General features: G+C 37.4%; 1 protein-coding gene across 2 annotated transcripts in view; it reads right to left on the reverse strand.

Moving 5' to 3' along the window:
* Positions 1-20,317, reverse strand: part of GRID2 (glutamate ionotropic receptor delta type subunit 2) — a 682,153-nt gene that overhangs the window by 542,514 nt on the left and 119,322 nt on the right. For both annotated transcript variants that reach the window (XM_066317937.1, XM_066317936.1), the window contains exon 2: positions 2,086-2,241. In XM_066317937.1, coding sequence (XP_066174034.1) covers positions 2,086-2,241 — 156 coding nt within the window. The remainder of the gene's footprint in view (positions 1-2,085; positions 2,242-20,317) is intronic.

Below are 20,317 nucleotides of genomic sequence, written 5' to 3' on the forward strand. Positions count from 1 at the left end.
TAGTACTGTACATTTTTGGTGTTTGTCCAAGTTACAAACCATGGCAATACGCCACTTTTGCCAATATGTGGCATAAGTTAGAGTGGTCCCCTTCCCTGCTAGTAACATTTATAAGAAATACAGTTAAGAGCAGGGGATGAGTGATACAGAGATACAGAGAAAAGGAGAAAGACAAGAAACTGGTGCAAAGTAACTGAATTATTACACAACTTCTGCCTCTGTTCAGTTTAAACAAAACACATTAACTGTGGTAAAAATATTTTAGCAAGCAAAATGTCACCAACACATACATGCAAAAGATTAAAACCTTTGTTCTTCACTTGGATTATTCCAAACAAAACACAGGGGGCCCCTAAAATATAGGGAACATTATATTTGCTAGGCATGTAGCTATATTTGACTAGGTATTTACAAGAAACAGCTTTTACTGGAAAATATTGAACTCATCAATATCATAACAGACCTTTCACCCCCCAACAGATGGTAATGAAATTTATGTCCAATCAGCTCTATTCACATTTCAAATGTTTGCTATAGTTTCAACAATGACAAACACAACTTTTCCACAAAATAATAATTGAATATTGAAATATTGGGTCATTAAGTCCTTTGGAATGTTCTACTTTACTAGGCACTCCTAATTTGTCTAAGTTACAATTAAGGTACTTAAAACATAATTTCTTTAAATAGTTAGCAACTACTCCACCACAATGATATGGGAAATTAATTGCTAAATTTCAGAGTTAATTAATGCTAAATACAGAGCATCAGCTAGCATTATCCATCCTGGAGAAAAAAAAAAAAAAAAAAAAAGGCTCTAATATTAACAACTGAGAAAGCATCTCAAAAAGATTGAGCTCACTTACTCATTTCCCCCTCTGAATTCTAAAAGTAACGGGTAGCTCCAGTTTCTATGCAAGTCTTAGACTGAAAGAGATGGAATCGATTCTAACTGGAATACTTTCAAAATCATGTCATTTCCTGCCTCACTGCTATCAAGCACAGACTGCAATGCTTCCCATTACACAGATATATCTGCTTGTAAAACTTAACTGAAGAAAGAAATTGCTAAATGAATAAATTCTCAAAAAGTGTGTCATTGGTAAAAAAAAAAAAAAAAAAAACAAAATAAGCATTAAAAGCTTTTTCATTAGCATTGCCTTGTCAATTATCCATTGGAGCCAAACCTTCAATTTCACAAATATTGAAGCAACTAATTGCATATTTACTTTAAATCTCGAGTGGCAATACAGAGCCAATAATGATATATCACGTCATCAAAACTTCATTTAGTTGTTAAGAAAAGTTTAGTAATAAACCTGCAAATAAATAACTTTGGCATCTCAGGCAGAAATTAGTGTGCCAGAAGAGCAAAGAAGTAACAAATGCTTAAACCCCAAACTTGAATCCTTATTTTCCAAAGACTTCTCCCTGTCTTTCCAGGGAACTGTTCAGTCACACCAGTGATTTACTAATCCAGCTCAGAAGGATTTCAAGTATTATTTTCTGTTACCACCCTGCCACTATCAAAGGAGCCCAAAGCAACGTTATCATCCCTTGTCCAGTAATTGTGGAATGTCACAAAAGACAGGCTGAGAACAAAATCATGTTGGACACAGGCAACTTTCTGAAGCACCAGGTTCTCTCTAATCCCTCCTTAAAAATATGTAACTTTTCCAGGTGTGTGGGCTGAAAAGGTTATCCACACAACAACCTATGTTTCTCCACAAATTGCCATTAGTTGAACAAAATCAAACCAAAAAAGTAGTAGGAAGTAGTCACCATTTTGACAAGTAACTTCAAAACAGCCTGGAAAAGACGAAAGATGTAGGCAAAGTGTGTCTGACTTCTTCATCACATTTCAACAGCCTATACATAGAAAATGAATAAAAGCTGACTTGGTAACTATAAGTCACTAGAACCAACACAAACTAAAGCAGCTAAATCCAAAACTAAAGGCATTTTTTGGTATGTTATATAAAAAAAAAGCCAACAAAAATGACAAATTCCCATTCAGGGAATTCAGGGTAATACTTTGCATGTCACTGCAGAAACAACAGCAGGAAATCTCTTTATTTGTCCTACCTTCTTGAACCGCCTGGAAAGGATTGTTGCCATCCACAAATGTCACTGAACACGTGATTTTCTCTGTTTGTAAGATTTCATCATTCTGATTGAGATCAGCAACTGCCATGCGAAAAACTTCCTCATCTTTTTTGGCAGATTCATCAAAAATGGCCCCTGTGGAGGTAAAAAAGGAAAAGAACAAAAAAAAAATCACATTGCACCTTTCATCTGCAGCATCCCAAAGCATTAATCATAAACAATTCAGACATTTTTTGCTAGAACATCATGCATTCCTCACTCCTTAAGAGCGGCTCTTTCAATACAGAGCCCCAAAGTTGCTTCACAATACACAGGAATGCTTACATTTTGACACAATGTACAACAAAAATTGAAGGGAAGCACTGATTCCAGCTAGAAATACCGAGGGAAACTAGTTCGGCACAGAGCAAATGATCTGTATAAGAATACGGCCATGAAATTAAAACTGAGTTTCTTCCAAAGGTGCTATATAATATATTGAATGACTACAGTGGGTTAGGATCTACATTTAGCATCATGTCTACCGACAATTAAGAAATATAAAGTTCAGACAGTGTGAGAATAAGCCTAAAAAGGTAGCAGCACAGGGAAAATGAGGTAGAATTGACACCCACCATCAGCATACAGGACAGCAGCCAACATAAATTATTTCAGCTGTAGTACCTCTAGGATTTGCAAAACAGCAATTCCAGCTAATTGTCTGACTCTTGAAGTCAGTAAGTTAAATTTAAGTAGTTAATTAAAATAAGTTCTACCTTTATAATTATCACAGAAAGTTAACGTTCTGCCTATTTCTTCAAAACATTTAAGCAGAACATTTTAAACTCAAGAACCAATAAACTCAAGAGAAGCTGGCAGAGCAAGAGTGCCCAACTCTCATTTAGCCAGTTCTTCAGGTGAACTGAAACAGACTACCAAGACTAATCCAGAGGTCAAGCTTTTCTTTTCTTTAAATGATAGCATCATCACTTTGAGCATCACAAATTTCCTATCATTTTCCGCTTGCTTTTTGCATGACCTATTTATCCAGAGATGGCTCCAATTATAGTGCTATAGTCCTATGACAAATGCTAGATTGTTTGAAACCTAAAAATCAAGGCTATTAGATTTTCAAGCACCTTTAAAGCTTTCCATTCCAGGCAGTAGATTAGAGAGACAGAAGGGCTGCTCAAAACCAGACTTTTGAAAACTGTTTATTTATTCCTTCTCGAGTGTCTGTTGCCAGTACAGAACTCAGCTAAGGTAGTGAATGTGTCAAGGCAAACAAAGACAACAGAAAATGCTGATCACTGATGACTGCAGGTAAGCACCCGCAATCAGTGCTGGAAAGAACTGAAAATAATCCATTTAGAAGAAATGGCTACTTTAAGGTACACCAACTTCATACACAGTGTTGGCTGTGCTTTTCCCACTGACCTGCGACACTCATCTCCCTGCCAGCACCACTCATCCTTCATAAGCATCATCTCTTCCTACAATCTGACCGCTTTGACTCCAGCATTTTCCCTCCTGAAGCTCCTACCATCTGGAACAGCTGTTCTTTACCTCTCCACCTCATTCACCTGTCATCTCTGTGCAAATCTCAGTTGAAAACATTCATTTTCCCCCTTGCCCCCTATTCCATTTTCCCTTGTTTTATTTAGCTCCACAAAGCAAAGCTGCACGTGGCCGAGAACACACTTGGTATGCAAGATGCTACCAACTCCGTCTTCTCCACAAAGCAGCTATTTGTAGACACATGTAGCATTTAAGGGGACAAAAAAAAACAAAAGTACCCAAGACATGTTAAAACATGTTTCTTATCTCATGGAAGTCAAACCAAACCCACACGGGCTTCACTTGGGGGTTACACCTACACTGATAATAATGGAAAAGCACTGCAAACATTTGAAGGACAGATTCTACATGGCTACTTAGTAACAAGGGTAAAATTAAGGAGGGAAAAAAGAATTGGGAAATAATTATACTAATTAGTCAAATTCTATCCCTGAAAAGTAATTCTGCCTCAAATGCTATACTGTAAAGAAGTCAACATACACAGATGTCATGCACATACACAGGGCAGCTGCCGACTGTGTTGCAGAACAGCATGGCAAAACAAAGATTTTTCAGCCAACACTACAGAGTACAGCTTCTTATTCATCAGATGGGAAATACCATCTTAAGCCTGGCTTGGTCCCCAAAATAATCCAGGTCATTTATTGAGTAGGGGATACAGCAAAGTCCCAAGTAACTAGGATTCTTTTGTGTATGCCATCATAAAAATCCCCTTCAGCACCTTTAGCCTTGCACTGGGCAACTGAGGGCTGCTGCCAAGATAATCCTGGACTGGTGAATGCCTCCACGTCCTCAAGAGATGAGCCTTCTTGACAGTCTTGTCTTTCTTTCACACACAGATATTCGTAATAAACTCCTATACTTTTTCTGCAGCTTCTCAGCCTGAAACAAACCCTACCTCTGGCAGCACCTGAAAGTGTAAGGGATTATAAAGGACTCGGTTACATCAAACTCCACGCTGTTGTCACAAATGCTGCTCTTTCTCTCTTAAGTACAATGCTTCCACTTTTGCTCTGACCACTGCTTATGGTTTTATGGCTCTACATTTCAGATGCATTTTTTCCTATAATCAATACTGCATTTGACATTTTAAAGAAACTACCACACAGGAACAACATCTCACATATTCTAGCACAGGAGCATCTTCCATAAGTAAAACACATAGATATATAGGTGAATTGCAAAAAAAAAAAAAGTTCTAAACATAGGTCGTGTCTGAGCATCCAAGCAGGAATTAGATTGTGTTCCTTCAGAAATTCAGGCCTAATTCATATCTACAGTACCTAACTTCTCTACACAAAAAGCCATTTAACATATAGTACAGATTACTCTGTTCCTTTCAGGAGATGGCAGTGCACAGCAGCACATGTATTATACTTTCAAACAGTGATAAAAGAAATTTTATTATGTAATCAATTCTCAAAATTTAATTTCAGTTGTTATATAAAATCGAAAACCTAAAAACAAAAAAAAAGCCAAACCACAAAAGCCCTGAATAATTTTTACATTGTTACTATTCCCACACATATACATAATTTTATGTCCCTGTTTCAGCTGTTTTCTATGTGTCTGCATATCTCTCTGTTACAAAAGGGGAGTGGAAGAGGTATTACTTTTGCTTGATTTCTAAAACAAAAGCCATTTCAATGAAAAGATGGAAGAGACTGTTTGGACAGTACTAACATGGCTGGAGTAATTTCCCTTTCACTGCCATTTCAGGAATTATCCTTGAGTTTACAGGATTGGTCTTTCTGATGTGAAAGGTACATCAAAATTTTTTACCTTTAGCTCAACATGCAATTTAAGGTTAGCTTAAACCTTATGAATGAGGTATGGTGTTTTCTTGCCAAGGCCTGAAGTCTGAAGTTTTTTTGTGTATCCTTCAAAATATGTCATTCAACCAAATGAACAAATAAAGGGTATCAGACACGAAAATTACTTCGTTAGTGAGATGTATATGCTCTCTCATTTTTTCATGTAGAGTTGGAAATGAGAGAACTGGGAAGACCACAAACTTACTTGGAATGCATGTCTAAAATTAACTCTTCTGGCCATAAGAAAAATTGTTGCAAAAAGTAAATAACAGCTAAGGAGGAAAAGAAAATTATTTCTGTAGATAGTGTAAGGCATTCACTCTCTAGAAAAATGACACAACATCATTAGAAAGGGAGAAAGTCTTCAAAATTATACAAAAGTACTGCTGTTCATTTCTCTTCCAGCCCCACCGCTCATCTCAGCTGGAGTGGCCTCACACTAAACGTGTCATTTCTAACTATGCTCAAGGAGCATTCCCATGATTGCATCAGGAGCCAACATGCTGACACAGCAAACACACTGCACCAGTTTCTCCCTCCTATTTTATCAGCATGTCATTACTTCCAGCTTGACTTCTGAATCCGGATGAGGACAGCACAAACATAATTCTCTCCTGGCTTTTTAAAAATCTTCAACATATCAATAATGTCATGTGGTTAAGCAGAGAATTCTATGCATTTAACTATCTCATTTGCACTCACCCATGCCACCAGAAATCTGTCATTTTAAGTTAATATAGACCAAATTAGAGAAATGCTCCGTAAGTTCAGATACTGATAACACCCTTAGAATGGTTTTTCCAAGATCCCTTGACCTACTGACCCATACACACAAAAAATACATGATTCAAATTAGATATTATCAGCTATTTCTAGAGTGATTTCAGCAGTCTTGTGGAATCAGTCCAGAAAACAAAAAAGTGAGAGAAATGCATCATGATTGCAAGGATGAAGCAAGAAGATATTTAAACCATTGTTCATCTGTCTATCAATTAACAAAGGACTAAGTCCACTGCTAGAAGTATTCCTAAGTGCTATAATTTTATTACATATGAAAGTATGACATTTCTGGACATCAGTGCCCCGTACTACTCTCAGAGAATTAAGTACCTTATTTCAAAGACCCCATGGCTTAAATGCCATTGTGAACTGAGGTCACAGTTCAATTTCAGCATGTGGTTGATTTTCATCTTCTAACATTGCACAGAGCCCCCCCCCATCAATAAAAGCCCAATAAAGGCTTTTCCCAGTAATTTACTAGTTCATTCCAGGAATGTTTGGGGAGAAGAGGAAGAAAATGGCAAAGCCTAAATAAAAACCTTTTGAGAGACTATCTCATGTTCTCAGCAGCTCCTGATTCTATGATAATTCTTTGTGCCACCGATATTGCCAACTTTTTCCAGTGTCTGAATCCAACTCCACTGTGTTTTCTCAACTGCTGCTATTGAATTATTATTCTGAATGAGAAACTTAACACTGCTGCTGGGAGAAGGATGGCCATGCTGTTAATGCTCAGAACTGGAAGCTGAGAGTGTTGACTTTTCATGGCAGATCTCATCTGAAATGTCCTTCAGATCTATGAGCTCACTGCCACAGGTCCAGCTCCCCAATATCAAATAACATTAGGAAACAATAATTTCTAGAGGCCTAAGATTGGAATTTGAGATCCTCAGATACGTTGTAGAACCAAATCTCACATTATTTCCAGGCCATGTGAATGTCTGGTTGGGAGAATTTGTATCAAATCCATTAATTTTTAACTATAGCAGCAAATGCCTGGGTATATTGTATACTGTCATGTCTAATTTACTGAATACATGCATGCAGCTTTAATAGGCAAATTATAATGGCATTATTGTCAACAACAACTAGAGGGACTGCAGGAGTTTTAGATGGGGGGTGAAGTAATGCAGGAATTTATGAAGTCATGTACAGAGACCTTGCCTCATGCATGCAGCTCCCATTATTGTGGCATTCAGCCTGCACACATACAAGTGGACCCTAAATTTCACTGTGACACATTTAGAGCTGCTGTTAAGCTTCTCTACTGACCAATAGGCAGCTGTGTACGTGCAATCACATCTTGATTTTGCCAGTGAAGGGAAAACAGCACGCTTTGCCTTTGTCTTTTAAGTCGACTAAGTTTTAGAAACAGCACAGCAAGCTTAATTTTGTCATTGTAGCACAAAGGCAGTTGAACTCCTCCACCTCCCATACCAGAAGGGAGCTCCCAGCAGAGGTGTCCTGAGCCACCTGGCACGTCAGGCTGCAGATGCCAAGCCCAGCACAGGACTGGGTTGCTGCACTCCCCGGGGACCCCGTGGGGACCACGGCTGCCTCACCCGGGGCCAGAGTGGGGATTTGGCTCAGGGCACAGCCAATCCTGTGCATCTGGAACCGTCAGCCTCCCCAGAGCCCCCCTGCCCTGCACCACAGGGATCTCAGCACCAGCGTGCATCTAGGTCAAGCTGCAATTTTTGAAAACACTACTTGTTTGTTCATTTTAATTTTTCAAGACTTTCACAGCTCCCATGATGATGTTAAAAGAGACAGCAGGCTAGGCTGAGGAGCACCTGCACCACTTCCTTCTGCAGAGAAAGTAATGTCTCCCATACCCACCAAACTGTAAAGGTAAGATTTGTCTTTCTGCTTTGTGGATCTCTTATTTTAACAAGCACAATAAAGATATTGAGCAAAACATGAGCACATACCTTCCACTATTTATCAACAGACATATAAAAGAAAATTAAAACAATTAGCTTAAGAGAATGTATTTGCCAACACTAAATCTACTCATATGTATGGAAGTTGTACTTGTTACTTTTAGCAGCACAGATAAGACTAGAAAAAACTTTGCTATAGTTTCTTGATTACCACTGACACAACACTGATCAACTAAAAGAAGCATCAGGACTAGTGTCACGCTTTTAATGGACTTTTGTAAAGGTCTGCTTCTGATACAAAAGAGTGGATATTTTCCCAGACCATGAGCAATGCTTGTTTCCCTGAGATCGGTGGCACAGGACAACCCTTATTATGTATGTATTATTTGTGTACAGATCACTGCTACCTCCAGAATTCATTCCTTAAATAACAACAACTGCATCCATTTTTAATGTAATGAAGAAAAAAAGAAAAGGCAGCAGCAAAATTATTAAATACAAGGTCTACACCTGATCAGAATAGGTGAGGGGAAGAAAAAAACAACACTCCAAAACAAATCCCCCACCCCCCCATTATTTTCTAGGGAAGCCACAATCCTTCTGAATCTTGCCATCTAGTTCTGCAGTCTGGTGTATGTACACAAATTGTATATTACTGGTAGTAATAAGAGAAACTACCTTTTTAGCTGGACACAACAATTAAATCAGGGATTAAAGAGCTGCACTGGAGAGTGAAAACTTCCCCTACTCACACCAAAGTTTAACAAATGCCTTTTGAACATACAACCCTAAATTCAGGTACATGAATAGTCTCTCCAAATTACATTTGGAAACAACACTCTGCTGATTTTCATACAATGCTTCCATCTTTGTGTGGCACCACTTGTCCAAACCACTGCAAAAGATACCTCTGCTCCCTCTGGAAGCTAGACCATAAAAACACACAGTCCATTTCTGTTCCTTTCATAAGCACTTAACCCATTCTCAGATCAGCTGTATGACTGGGATATCACAGAAGTGATAAAGCAACTCCTTCCCTCTACTGTTCTCATTTTCTAACTTGAAATATTTGAAACAGAGGCAAATGAGGAATTTTACAGGTGTCTAAATCTGGCAAATTGCTAGAGGCAAAGTCTGTTTGAAATACAAAGAAGGTCAGAAAAGTGCACTTATCATCTAAAAAAATGTCTCTCCATTCTTCTGTCAAAACACGGTTGTTTTTCACTGTCCCAATCTCAAGTAAAACAACTGATACAGTTCTTCTTGGCTTTGAAGACTGTTAAAGATTTGTTTTAAACTGTTTGACTTCAGGAGGACATCCATTGCATTACGCCTTCTCCTTTTTGTTATGTCAGGAGTATACCAAGCAAGCTCTGGAAGAATGGTGGCTTGACAGTTTCACAAATTAAATGAAGACTCCACTGTTTAAGCATTTCTGAGTAGATTTATATGCATTGATAGCCAATGCTTCAGGTATTGTATGTCACACCTACAAATTATAAGGTGATACTGAATTTCTAGGCAAGGTGGGACACAAGCCTCAAGGTATAGAAATCAATTGTCTTTGCACTGCCTTAATTTAATTTTAATATAATGGCAGGAGGTTTGGGGGTCAGTTCATGTGCATACAATGGGTCCTGGAGTTCTGTGGAGCTCAGGAAGTTTGGAAAGTTACTGCTCTGACAGCTTGCAATACCAGAATGCACACTGGATATTTTTTCCTGCTTAATTCTACAACAACACTGTGGACACACATCAGTGTCACTGGGAATTATGTTCACATTTGGAAAGAACAGACTCTAAGATCTTATCTTCCTTATTTACACTGTCTGTCAAGCACATATGCACAAGCACAAACTCCTTCCAATCACCATTGAACTATTTTAAGCTCATCCTGACAGATATTTCTAATTGTTCTCAAGTTCTAAACCATCATTTTACACTTACATTTAATGTAGCAAATGGTACAATTTGTCAAAGTCAACGGCTGAATCTTGTTAATCTGATTTAAAAAAACAGCTGTCATTTGCCAATCCCTTTTTCTGATGTATTATTGTTTGCTATCAAGCATAAGAAAGAGGAATACACAGGGAGAGGAAGGCAAAACATTGTGGTCCTACCAAGAAATGCACTTAATACGATATCGTGAATTAGAAAAGACCCACAAGGATCCAAGTTCAACTCCTGGCCTGGAACAGGTCAGCCCCAAAAATCACACCATGAGCCATCTATTTTGATGCATTTTTTTCCTATGCAACATATAATCAATGGCACCTTAATAGGCAATCCTAGAAAATCTCCACATAAGTAATCAAGTCCCTTCTCAATTACTAGACATTATCACTAACTTAAGGGGTCCTCAAGTAGAAAAGGAGTGTAAAAACTAGTATATCAAAGAAATAACAATTGACATGGACCTTGTTTTTCTTTTTAAGAGCTAACTAATTGATTGCACAAATTGCAGAGCTGCAAAGAATTTGTTTCTGCAGACTGAAAAGTGCTGCACAAGCACCTGTAGGAGCATTGCAGATCACTACCTACTTCTGTAAATGCAGCAGGGCACAATATTATCATCATATAAACAATACATTTTATACACAACGTTACCTTTCACAGCATAAGAATTAAGGTATCTTCTGTGCACTGTTCCATTCTAAACTTGATGTGGTGATTAACTACAGTAATAATATCTTCACATTCATTATGCAACAAATGAGCTGATAATAATGAGAAGCTTTTCATGTTTTCTATCAGATCTGTAACTATCAAGTTAGGGGCTAGCTGTGAAAAGCATCTGGTTTAGTAGATACACTTGCCATATTATTAATACCCCATACAGAAAGTTAATGTGATGATCATAAATTTACCGAATAGTAACCACATTCCTGAAAAAAGAATATTAGAAAGCAATCCTATAATGTATTTTCAGAGCTTGTTTAAATGCTGGTATAGAACTAGAGCAAACACTGATTTGATGCATTAGTTCATCATTTTTTATTAGCCCCTACCTGTTAATGGAAGAACACCTCACATAGCATCAACAAGGATGACAGACAGCATCCTAAAAAAAGAAACTCCTAAAGAGTTGTTAAGCATTTGTCACTGCCTACTGTCTCCCACTCTCATACTTGTTTGCTCTGCCTGTATATGCAATTCTGCTTTGTGATTTTTGAAAGACAAACTAATGCTTTAATTAATCAAATGATGCAGACTGCGAGGTAGCGATGGAGAGAAGACTGCTGCCAAACCATTTCTTTATGACATGAGGCAGCTGCAGCACCTCACTCCTGTAGCAGCTGAACTTAGTGGAGAATGAGATTCCCAATATGCTGGAGATGTTGCTGAAACACAAACATATGCCTGTGAACACACACACAAACATGAAAAGTGCAAAGATTGGAGCGTGAGGTTTTTCTGGAGGGCATTTTCCTGTTTTTCTCTTCCTATTTCATTTGGAAATTTCACAAGGTTTTTGCCGCAAAAACTTTAATCTTAATTTCCTGGAGTACAGAAGCCGGGCTTACAGGCTTTGTGTATGTGTGTAACACACAAATTCAGCTGTTGCCACTAAAGATTGCCATTGGGAGGGTATTACAGGAATAAGAGACTATTTCTTGAGTACCACACAACGTATAAAGTCAGCCTCCTATTCCCTCTGAAAAAATAAGACAGAGGTGCTAGGTCATCGTGCCACAGAATGGTCTAGGTTGGAAAGGACCTTTAAAGACCATGGGCAGGTACAGTTTTCACCAGATCATGTTGTTAAAACACCCATCCAACCCAACCTTGAATATATCCAATGATGAAGCATGCACTCTGGGTACCACAGAGAAGTACAAACAAATAACCTTGAAAAATACTGCTTTAAAAAAAAAAAAAATCTGATACACTATGCAATGTTACGAATGCCGTGGTTAAGAATTAAATAACAGAGGGAAGAAAGCAGTAATGAAAAACTGTTTTATGAACCCTACTGAATATGCAGAGGCAGACTCTGAAAATAATCCTTTTCTTAAACAGCTTTGCTATTCTGCTGGAGGAGAGACATTCAGCAAATTTACACACAAACATGGTATTAGAATGGAAATGGGAGCAACCAAACAAATCAGCCCATTTTCTTGCAAGACAGGACAGGACTGTCTTGTAGAGGGCAATTTACATTCCAGTTGAAAATTAACATGTGTAACTTGTTTCACTTATTTCACAAACAGTAACAAATCTGGAAGCAATCTGTTTCCAATTTCTACACAAAAACTGCATCCAAAACTGCCCCAAGAAATAGCCACTTCCCAAAGAATGGAACAAATAAACTATTCCTACAATAACAGTTCTTATTTACTTCTCAGTACAGAGTAACACCAGCTGAACTGGTGTTACTCCCCTTGATTATATTTTTTTTATCATTTTGGAAAAGGACAACCTATGTGGCACTGAAATTTTCTTTGTAAATATTAAGGACTATGGACTCAATGTGCCTTCATGATCGATGATATTGAATACTTAAATCCTTTGTTGCCTTCTACAGAAGATGGTGCCATAACATTTTTGTACTTCTCATTCAGGTTTGATGAATATTTTCTACTTTCCCAACTCATAATTTACATGGGTGCATAAAAAATAGATTCTCAGAAACTCTCTCAGACATGCTGACAGTTTATATTTCAAACATTTCACCCAATAAATTATTGTAATGATGTTTCCATTTTCGAACAGGCAAAATAAGAAATGGAGACTAAGATAAGGTTCATGTTATCCTACATGACACACTGGAATGTGACCAGAAAGTTTCACTGGAATATGACCAGAAAGTCCTGCTTTAAATTTCTTCAACTTTCTGCTACAAGTTAACTTCACCCTTTATTTTAATAACCCTACAGCTCTTCAGAAATACAAAGCTCTTTGAAAATTCACTGTCATACGAAACGCCTGTGAATTTGCATTTCCCAAAGCCTCACTGCAAGTCGATTAAAATCCCAAGATCTGCTGAAGAGTAGTTTCCAGGGTGCTATAAATGTGTGTACGTTTTTTCAGTCAAGACAGGATTTCTGGTTTTAAGACAGAAACTCTGAAAAATGAAGAGCAGGTGTTTGTTCCATCAGCTTCTGTAATATCAGCTTCCAGGTCTACAGCTGGAATAAACTTTATTCTCCCCAAGACGATAAATACTTTTGAGAAACTAGCAGTGATATTAGATTTTTTTTAAATGAGAACTAGAACTATGTATTTGATTTAAGTTATCACCTGTCAAGAACAACTTATAAAAAGCAAGTGAATAATTACTTACCCATTTTAGAGATTAAGCAATATTAAGCAGATGTGGAGTGACTTGTTCAGACACTCCATAATTAGTTCCCTGTCAAAATTAGAAGAATCTAATAAAAACCTGATTATTCAAAGTACCTATCTCTATTTCTATCACTTAACACATATAATCTCGGAACACTGATATTAAAATAACAGTAAGTATGCTATTATTATAGCTCTCACTTTATCTGAAAATTTCGTGGCAAAAGAGATATAGTTTGCTTTTTTTTGGTTGGAGAGTTTTAGGAGGAGAGGTTATAGGCTTTGGTTTGTGTTCTTGGTTTGGATTTTTATTGCTTCTTTTAACTGAAGTGGCTCTAAACTGAAGGTTACAAAAATGTATTAAATGTTTTCAGAATCATTCTAACTTGAACAGACTTGAAATTAAGAAACTTAGTCAAAGCTTTCTTTTAAATTTAAAGACCTATTTTAAATTGGGAAAAAAATGCAAATTCCTAAATTAGGAAAAGAAAATAAAAGATTAAATTCTATAAAGAAAAACAAACAAACCCCGCAAGAAAAAATTGCATGTCATTAACAATATTCAAATCTGAGCATACTATTTAGAAACTTGAACATGAATAAAAGAACTCCAGAAGTGATACTTGTATACTTGTGGAGGTATCAAACTTATTGTAGCTGCATGAACTCTACTGATCAACTTAGGTTTGTGAGGAGTCAGCCAAAGTGAGAGCAGCATTTTGACAGTAGCCAGTTGTAGGCAGCCGGTCATTTTGAGAAAATTTTCTTATTTGTTTACAGAAATGGTAAAAAGAGAACAAGAAAACTTCCACTAAAAAAACCCACAATGTTCTCTCTTTAACAAAACAATAATATAATCTGAAATAATTCCAGCTGCTAACTTTCTCGAAACCAAGATCAAGGTTTTGTTTTCCTCTAGTCTGCAGAACAGTATCTGCAAACAACGTGCATCTTATTTTCTGTCACACGTGATAAGCACCTAAGTAATAAAGGGGAAAACCCAGGAAGGAATAATTACCTACCTACTATAACTGTAATCAGCAATTTAAGTATCAGCAATTCTCCCAGCTCACTAGTTTAAGAAATATTTTTTTTATTATCTACTTCTGCAACTTTGAGAAAACAACCCCAGTAGTCACTGTAATATGACCATTAAAGCAAATTAGGAAATTATTTTACAAAGCAGAAGGACGTGACACATTCAAGCCTAGAATCCAGATTCTCTCCTTGGCATTTAAATACTTCAGTAGATACATTTAGTTCAATTTTCCAGCCACTTCTGACTTAATCAAGTCCTTTCTATGGTTTGGGAAAGGATGAAGAAACTGAGCTCCCATTGACTTTGCCTACAGGTCTATCACACAACATAAAGCTTTAAAATTTGTCTACAGGTTTTGAATCTTATTATTATCCTATCACTTAATTATCACAGGACCATTTTAATTAGTTACTACTGTATTATTACCAATTAGTACAGAATAAATGGAGTATATTGTGGCACATATTATCTGGGAGAATGTGTAATTAATTTGTCAAATTACTCCAAAAGACTACACCAGAACTCTACCTAATATAAATGCTTTTGCACCCGTAACTCGTAGTACTCCAATTCCTAACCAGAGGTTAGTAAAAATCCTGCAAAATTAAGCAGTGATACAGGGATTCCCTAGCAGACTGTGCCAAACATAACCTGTTTCTTTGAAGATTTTTTCCATCTTCCTCTCTCCTTGGCCTCCTTCCAAGCAAGAAGAGGGTATCTAAATATTCTGTATTTAATAATAATGGAAAAGGCATTTCTAGGAATTAGATCTCAGCTGAAGGCATGACTCCTAATCCTTCATTTTTAGAAGCAAGTACAACTTCACTGAGGCCATGATTTTCCATGCTAGATCATCACTGTACACTATTTTACTCTTTATAACAAAGTGAAGGTAATTTAAGATAAAATTTCGCACAAAGAGGAAAACTGCACTGCCCAGGATTTAAGAATTATGTACGTGCTGCATAACAAGAGAGCATGTATACTTAACTGACCCTTAATAAAGAGTAGGAGTAGTTGAAAAAATAGGACCACAGCAAGTACTCACGTCCAGATCTCCTCTTCCCTATCTCTAGACAAAATGTAATGCAAGTCTGTATTCACATATGCAGCTATAAAATCAAATTGTAGGTAGCAATCCACGTTTTCATGAACAAAATTCAACGTCTTTTCACTTGAGGGAAAAAAATCAAACCTCAAAACTAGTTAATATTCTACAAAGAAAAAGTATTATTCAGCTTGACAGGGCAACCAAAAGGTATTTCCCTGATTCTGGGATCTTAGAGGATTTTCTTCCAGTATTACCCTTTCAGCGTCTACTCATCCCAGTGAAACATCTCCTGATGGTTCCTTTTACAGGCTGAAGAAAAATAAGCCTTGCAAAGCATCTTACCACTCATATGTAAGCATTTTCTTCTTTCCATTTTTTTTTCTTCTTTTTTTTCCCCACGTACAGATAACATAATTTTTCTCTGTGGTCAGAGAAATAAAATGCCAAAAAACGATTTCTTGAAGCATAAGGTAAAATTTACATCAGACCTAAGTCTACCCACATTTCTTTTCCCATCCCTCGTTCACTCTCATGGGCTCTGTATCAATAAACATCACAGCAGATGTATTTATAGCACTGGTAAATCTGTTTTTACTGTCCAGAAAGTAACTTAGAGTACCAGGATGCTGGCACATTTTCATGGGACATGGCTTAAACTCTGAGAAGGAATAAAACTGTAAGCACTTTTTACAAGTTCTCTGACAATGTCCTAGAATACAAGAGGAAAAATCAGGAGCATTCCTTACTGATTTACTATTATTCCTTATGCCATTACAAGGGAGTTCACACCTCTACCTCCTGCAGAAGGTTCAGGTGAGTATATCCCATAGGACTTCCATACTATACTTCTCTACTTCCCTCGGCTCAGGAAAGAGGCAGGTTTGAAAGCACATCTTTGTCATCAGCTATGCTTACAGAAGGCTGAGACATTCTGGCTGAAGCCTCAGCTTTCCTCTTTGTTCATCTCAGAACAAACAAATAAAACACGCATATGCAGTCACGTCTGTGTTTCGGATCTAAGCCCCAGCAGCAGATACAAGTCTGGTGCCTGGGTTACTTCTTGACCTGTTTGCTACGTACAGCTATTCCACCTTACATAAACTGGCTTTGGAATAATTACCTGTCCTCAAAAGATTGTCGTTTCTATTCCTGCTTATCTTCTCTCTCTCTTCCTGAATACATACAGAAAATGGGGAAGATCACTGTAACTCAAGCTTGAAGATTCATGACTTATCATATTCCACTTCTCTAGTTACTTGATAAAAATCCCTCCAGACTATTTCATATAAGGTGGAAGGGAAGTCCCCTTTCCTAGCTATGCAGAGAACATATATAAAAACATAACCCTAAAAGGTCACTATGTTATACTTGCACTCTGCAATAAACCATTCTGCTTCACATGAAATTCATGGAATCTTTAATTAAAAAATTAAAATGTATATAACAAGCTCACAGAAGGGGAACACTGAATAGAATTACCATCTCATGCATATACACTCCCTTAAAAGAAAGTGAAGAAGCAAAAGAACATGGTTTCCCAAAGAGAAATGGTACATCACATATTTTAAGCCAAGGCAGAACTTGCTAAAAGAGTAATAAAAATTGGTCAGGTAGAAATCATTTGGGCTTTACATGCTCTATCCTAGAATGTATAAGCATGACAAGGCTAACGAAGACTAACTGTTCTAATTCCTTCAGTGGTAACATAAATAGTCCATTATGTACAAATCTATGTCTCAAGCTTCATTTTTCAGAGGTAGTTACAGACCCAAAGGACAAAGACTCAAAAGTAAAAAAGCAACATGCCTCAAAAAGCCTTTTGGAGTCAGTTCTGCTTTTTAAAGTAAACACTTATGTTAGTTATGTTAGTGAGTCATTATAAAAACCTTAAGATTGACACCTAAGTTTCCACAAATAAAATCTTCCAACTTCCTCTTCCATATGACTGCAGAAGACTTTACCATATTACAAATATAGATTTGCATGTTGCTTGCCTCTTCTTTTTCACATGTTCATTTTATATTAGGTGACTTTATTCTCAGAAACATGCAGAAGAGATAGAGAGAATTCCAGAAAATAAATCCTTGAACTCACATTAGGAATTGGGGAAAATTATATACAGTAAGATCATCAAATAACCATTCAGCAGCCATAAATCACTGCTTAAATGCAAAAAGGAAACTATTTTCTAATGAACTCCCACCAGGAAATTATTTTTTTCCTAAGAAAGCACCAATAAATTGCCATCCATGTATCTTTCATCAAGAGCATCAGCATTTCGCAGTCGCACTTCCAAAATACTTGAAGAATCAATTGCAATTCACAACTGCACTCTAATTAAAGTAATAAATAAATATGCTTTTGAAGTATCTCCTTGGTTGCTTTCAAAGCCTTTTCACTATCAAATACTATGGTAAGGTTTTAGCAACTGTATCAAAATTTTGGGATCAACTTCTGAAAGTAAAAGGGAAGAAGGACCAAGTCTGAATGCCTTGGTGTTGGCTCTACTGCAAAGCATGTAAGTACCAGATTGCATTCAGATACTGAAAATAGTATCGGTGTTAAAAAAAAAAAAATTGCAATAAAATAAGAGCCTGTAAAGAATTTTGGGGTATTTTTAAGCAGCAAGCAAAAAAGACATGATAATCAATGCAGAGAGGCTAACCTGCCTTTCACCTACTTACACTACTTATGCATTGAAACAGTCTGGGCAGGGATATAATCAACTCCTTCTTGGAGAAAGTAGAACTAATTTTCAGAAAGATTATTTGTGACACATTTCCTGAGAAAACTGAAAAACTCAGTGGGTTTCAGGAAGAGCTTGACACTTGCCCTGCATTCTTCAATAGATTTTCAACGCAGGCAGAACTGCTCAATATTTCTGTACAGTTCAAGCACATATAATCATCTTTCAAAAAAAAAAAAAACCCCTTTCAAAAACAGATTCTCACCAAGCACTGCAAACTCAGTGCTGGTAGGGCATGGAAATTAAACAGACAGAAAGGTTTTAATCAGCCATGGTGAACCAATGCTAAGAGCGGCTCACTCCAGGGAGGAACGACTCATCAGGAGACAGAAACCCTTCACTCTTCAGGTACCCTCAGACATCCTTCAGTTTAGATTACACTATAAGTGACCTGAATATATTGTTATGTCCATATTTGAATATATTTTCTGGCAAATTCTACAAGCAAGAGAAATCAGTGTGAAAAGAGTAGCTCTAGAAAATGCAGGTGAGGTTTCAGAAAAACAGGCATGGATTTGCAGTGGGGTTGAATGCATTATCCCGACAACCTGAAGTGGCCACAGTCATTTTGCAAAAGAATGCTATTGCGCAAGCAAAGTGCCGAACTACTGAAAATATAGAGTAACTGGGGGTTCACTTTTTATATGCAATTTTCAAGCCATCCCTCTTGCCACATTAAAGGGCTTGGAAGGTCATCAAATAGTAGCCTGAGATCGTACTTAAAGAAAAATGTGGCACAAGGCTGCACGTCAGCAGCAAGGTAAACATGCTCCTGAACGGCAGCTGATCATGGGCCCCCTTAGGGCTCAACGTACTTGAGGTTACCTGAACCAGAAAAACAGCATTTATAGCATGCAGACAATGTTTTTCCTATGCATTTCAGCAGGCTCAAATACTGAACTGCTGGGAAGCACAAGATAAAAGTCTGCCCAGTCAACACACACAAGAATTTATATAACTGGCCTTACTCATGCATGCATGTTATTCTTCAGCACCATAACTATTAAGTTAGCAGATTTTTAGAGCCACTCACTAATCAAAAACCCATCAAGAACCATGCATTTGCAGCTGAAGAATATAGCATCAAGGTAATTTCTCTATATATTGTGTGACACTTCCTGCAGCTTTGCTGCCTTGGAGAGGCTGGCATGTCAAGCACTGACAGGAGAATGAATAGAGCCAGTCATGCTAAACATGCATCCTATTGTTTTGGGCTGTGTCGGTCAGATCCACTGTCAACACATTTTCTGTTTCCCCCTCTGCCTCCCCCCAACACCATCTTTTGTTGCTGTTGTTGGCAATTCATACTCATCCGATCTGATCCAAGGAGAATATGCTGCGAACCATGCTGCATCTGCCGGAGCCGCTCTTTTAAAGAAACACACATACATTCACCTAATTTTTTTCTCTAAAAGGCTACGTTATTTTCTCAAAAATAACCCCTTGGCAAGGAGGAACAGTTTTCTCAAAGACTGGCAGCTTGACCAGGCATTTGATCCGTAATTCAGCCTGAGCCAGGCCTGTGTGGGCAAAAAGACCTCATGGTGAGTTAGAAACCTCAACAGGTGACACACAAGTTGGGACTTAAACAGGAGCAAAGTTTGAACACTCTGCAGGTATTTGAGGTAATTTCTATTCTACCTAACAAAAAACTGTCATTTGTCTACTTGGTTTTCCTCATAATCACATTGCTTTAACCCAAAATAACATTATTTTAAATTAAATTAGATATAGTAAATGCTAATGGAGACTCTTTTCTCTTTCTTTGCCAGGATATTTACAAATTATGATGAGAAATTTTTATTTTAAATGGTGCTAGTCTCTAGGAACATATTTTACCTGCAGTGCCACAAATGGACACATTTCTCAAAAATACCCGTTGTCCAGGACTCCACTGCAGTCTAGAATTTTTCCAGATAAGGAAAAGGTTTATCAGTAGGGAAAAAAGATCATTGAAAGATCCCTTAAAACATCATAAATTAGATTCTATCTTAGAATTTGAAGAGCAAGGAGAGTGACTTGCAAGACCTTAGAAGTCAATGACAAGCCAGAAGG

The sequence above is a fragment of the Sylvia atricapilla genome, chromosome 4 (assembly GCF_009819655.1).
Source record: "Sylvia atricapilla isolate bSylAtr1 chromosome 4, bSylAtr1.pri, whole genome shotgun sequence".
Classification (NCBI taxonomy): Eukaryota; Metazoa; Chordata; class Aves; order Passeriformes; family Sylviidae; genus Sylvia; species Sylvia atricapilla.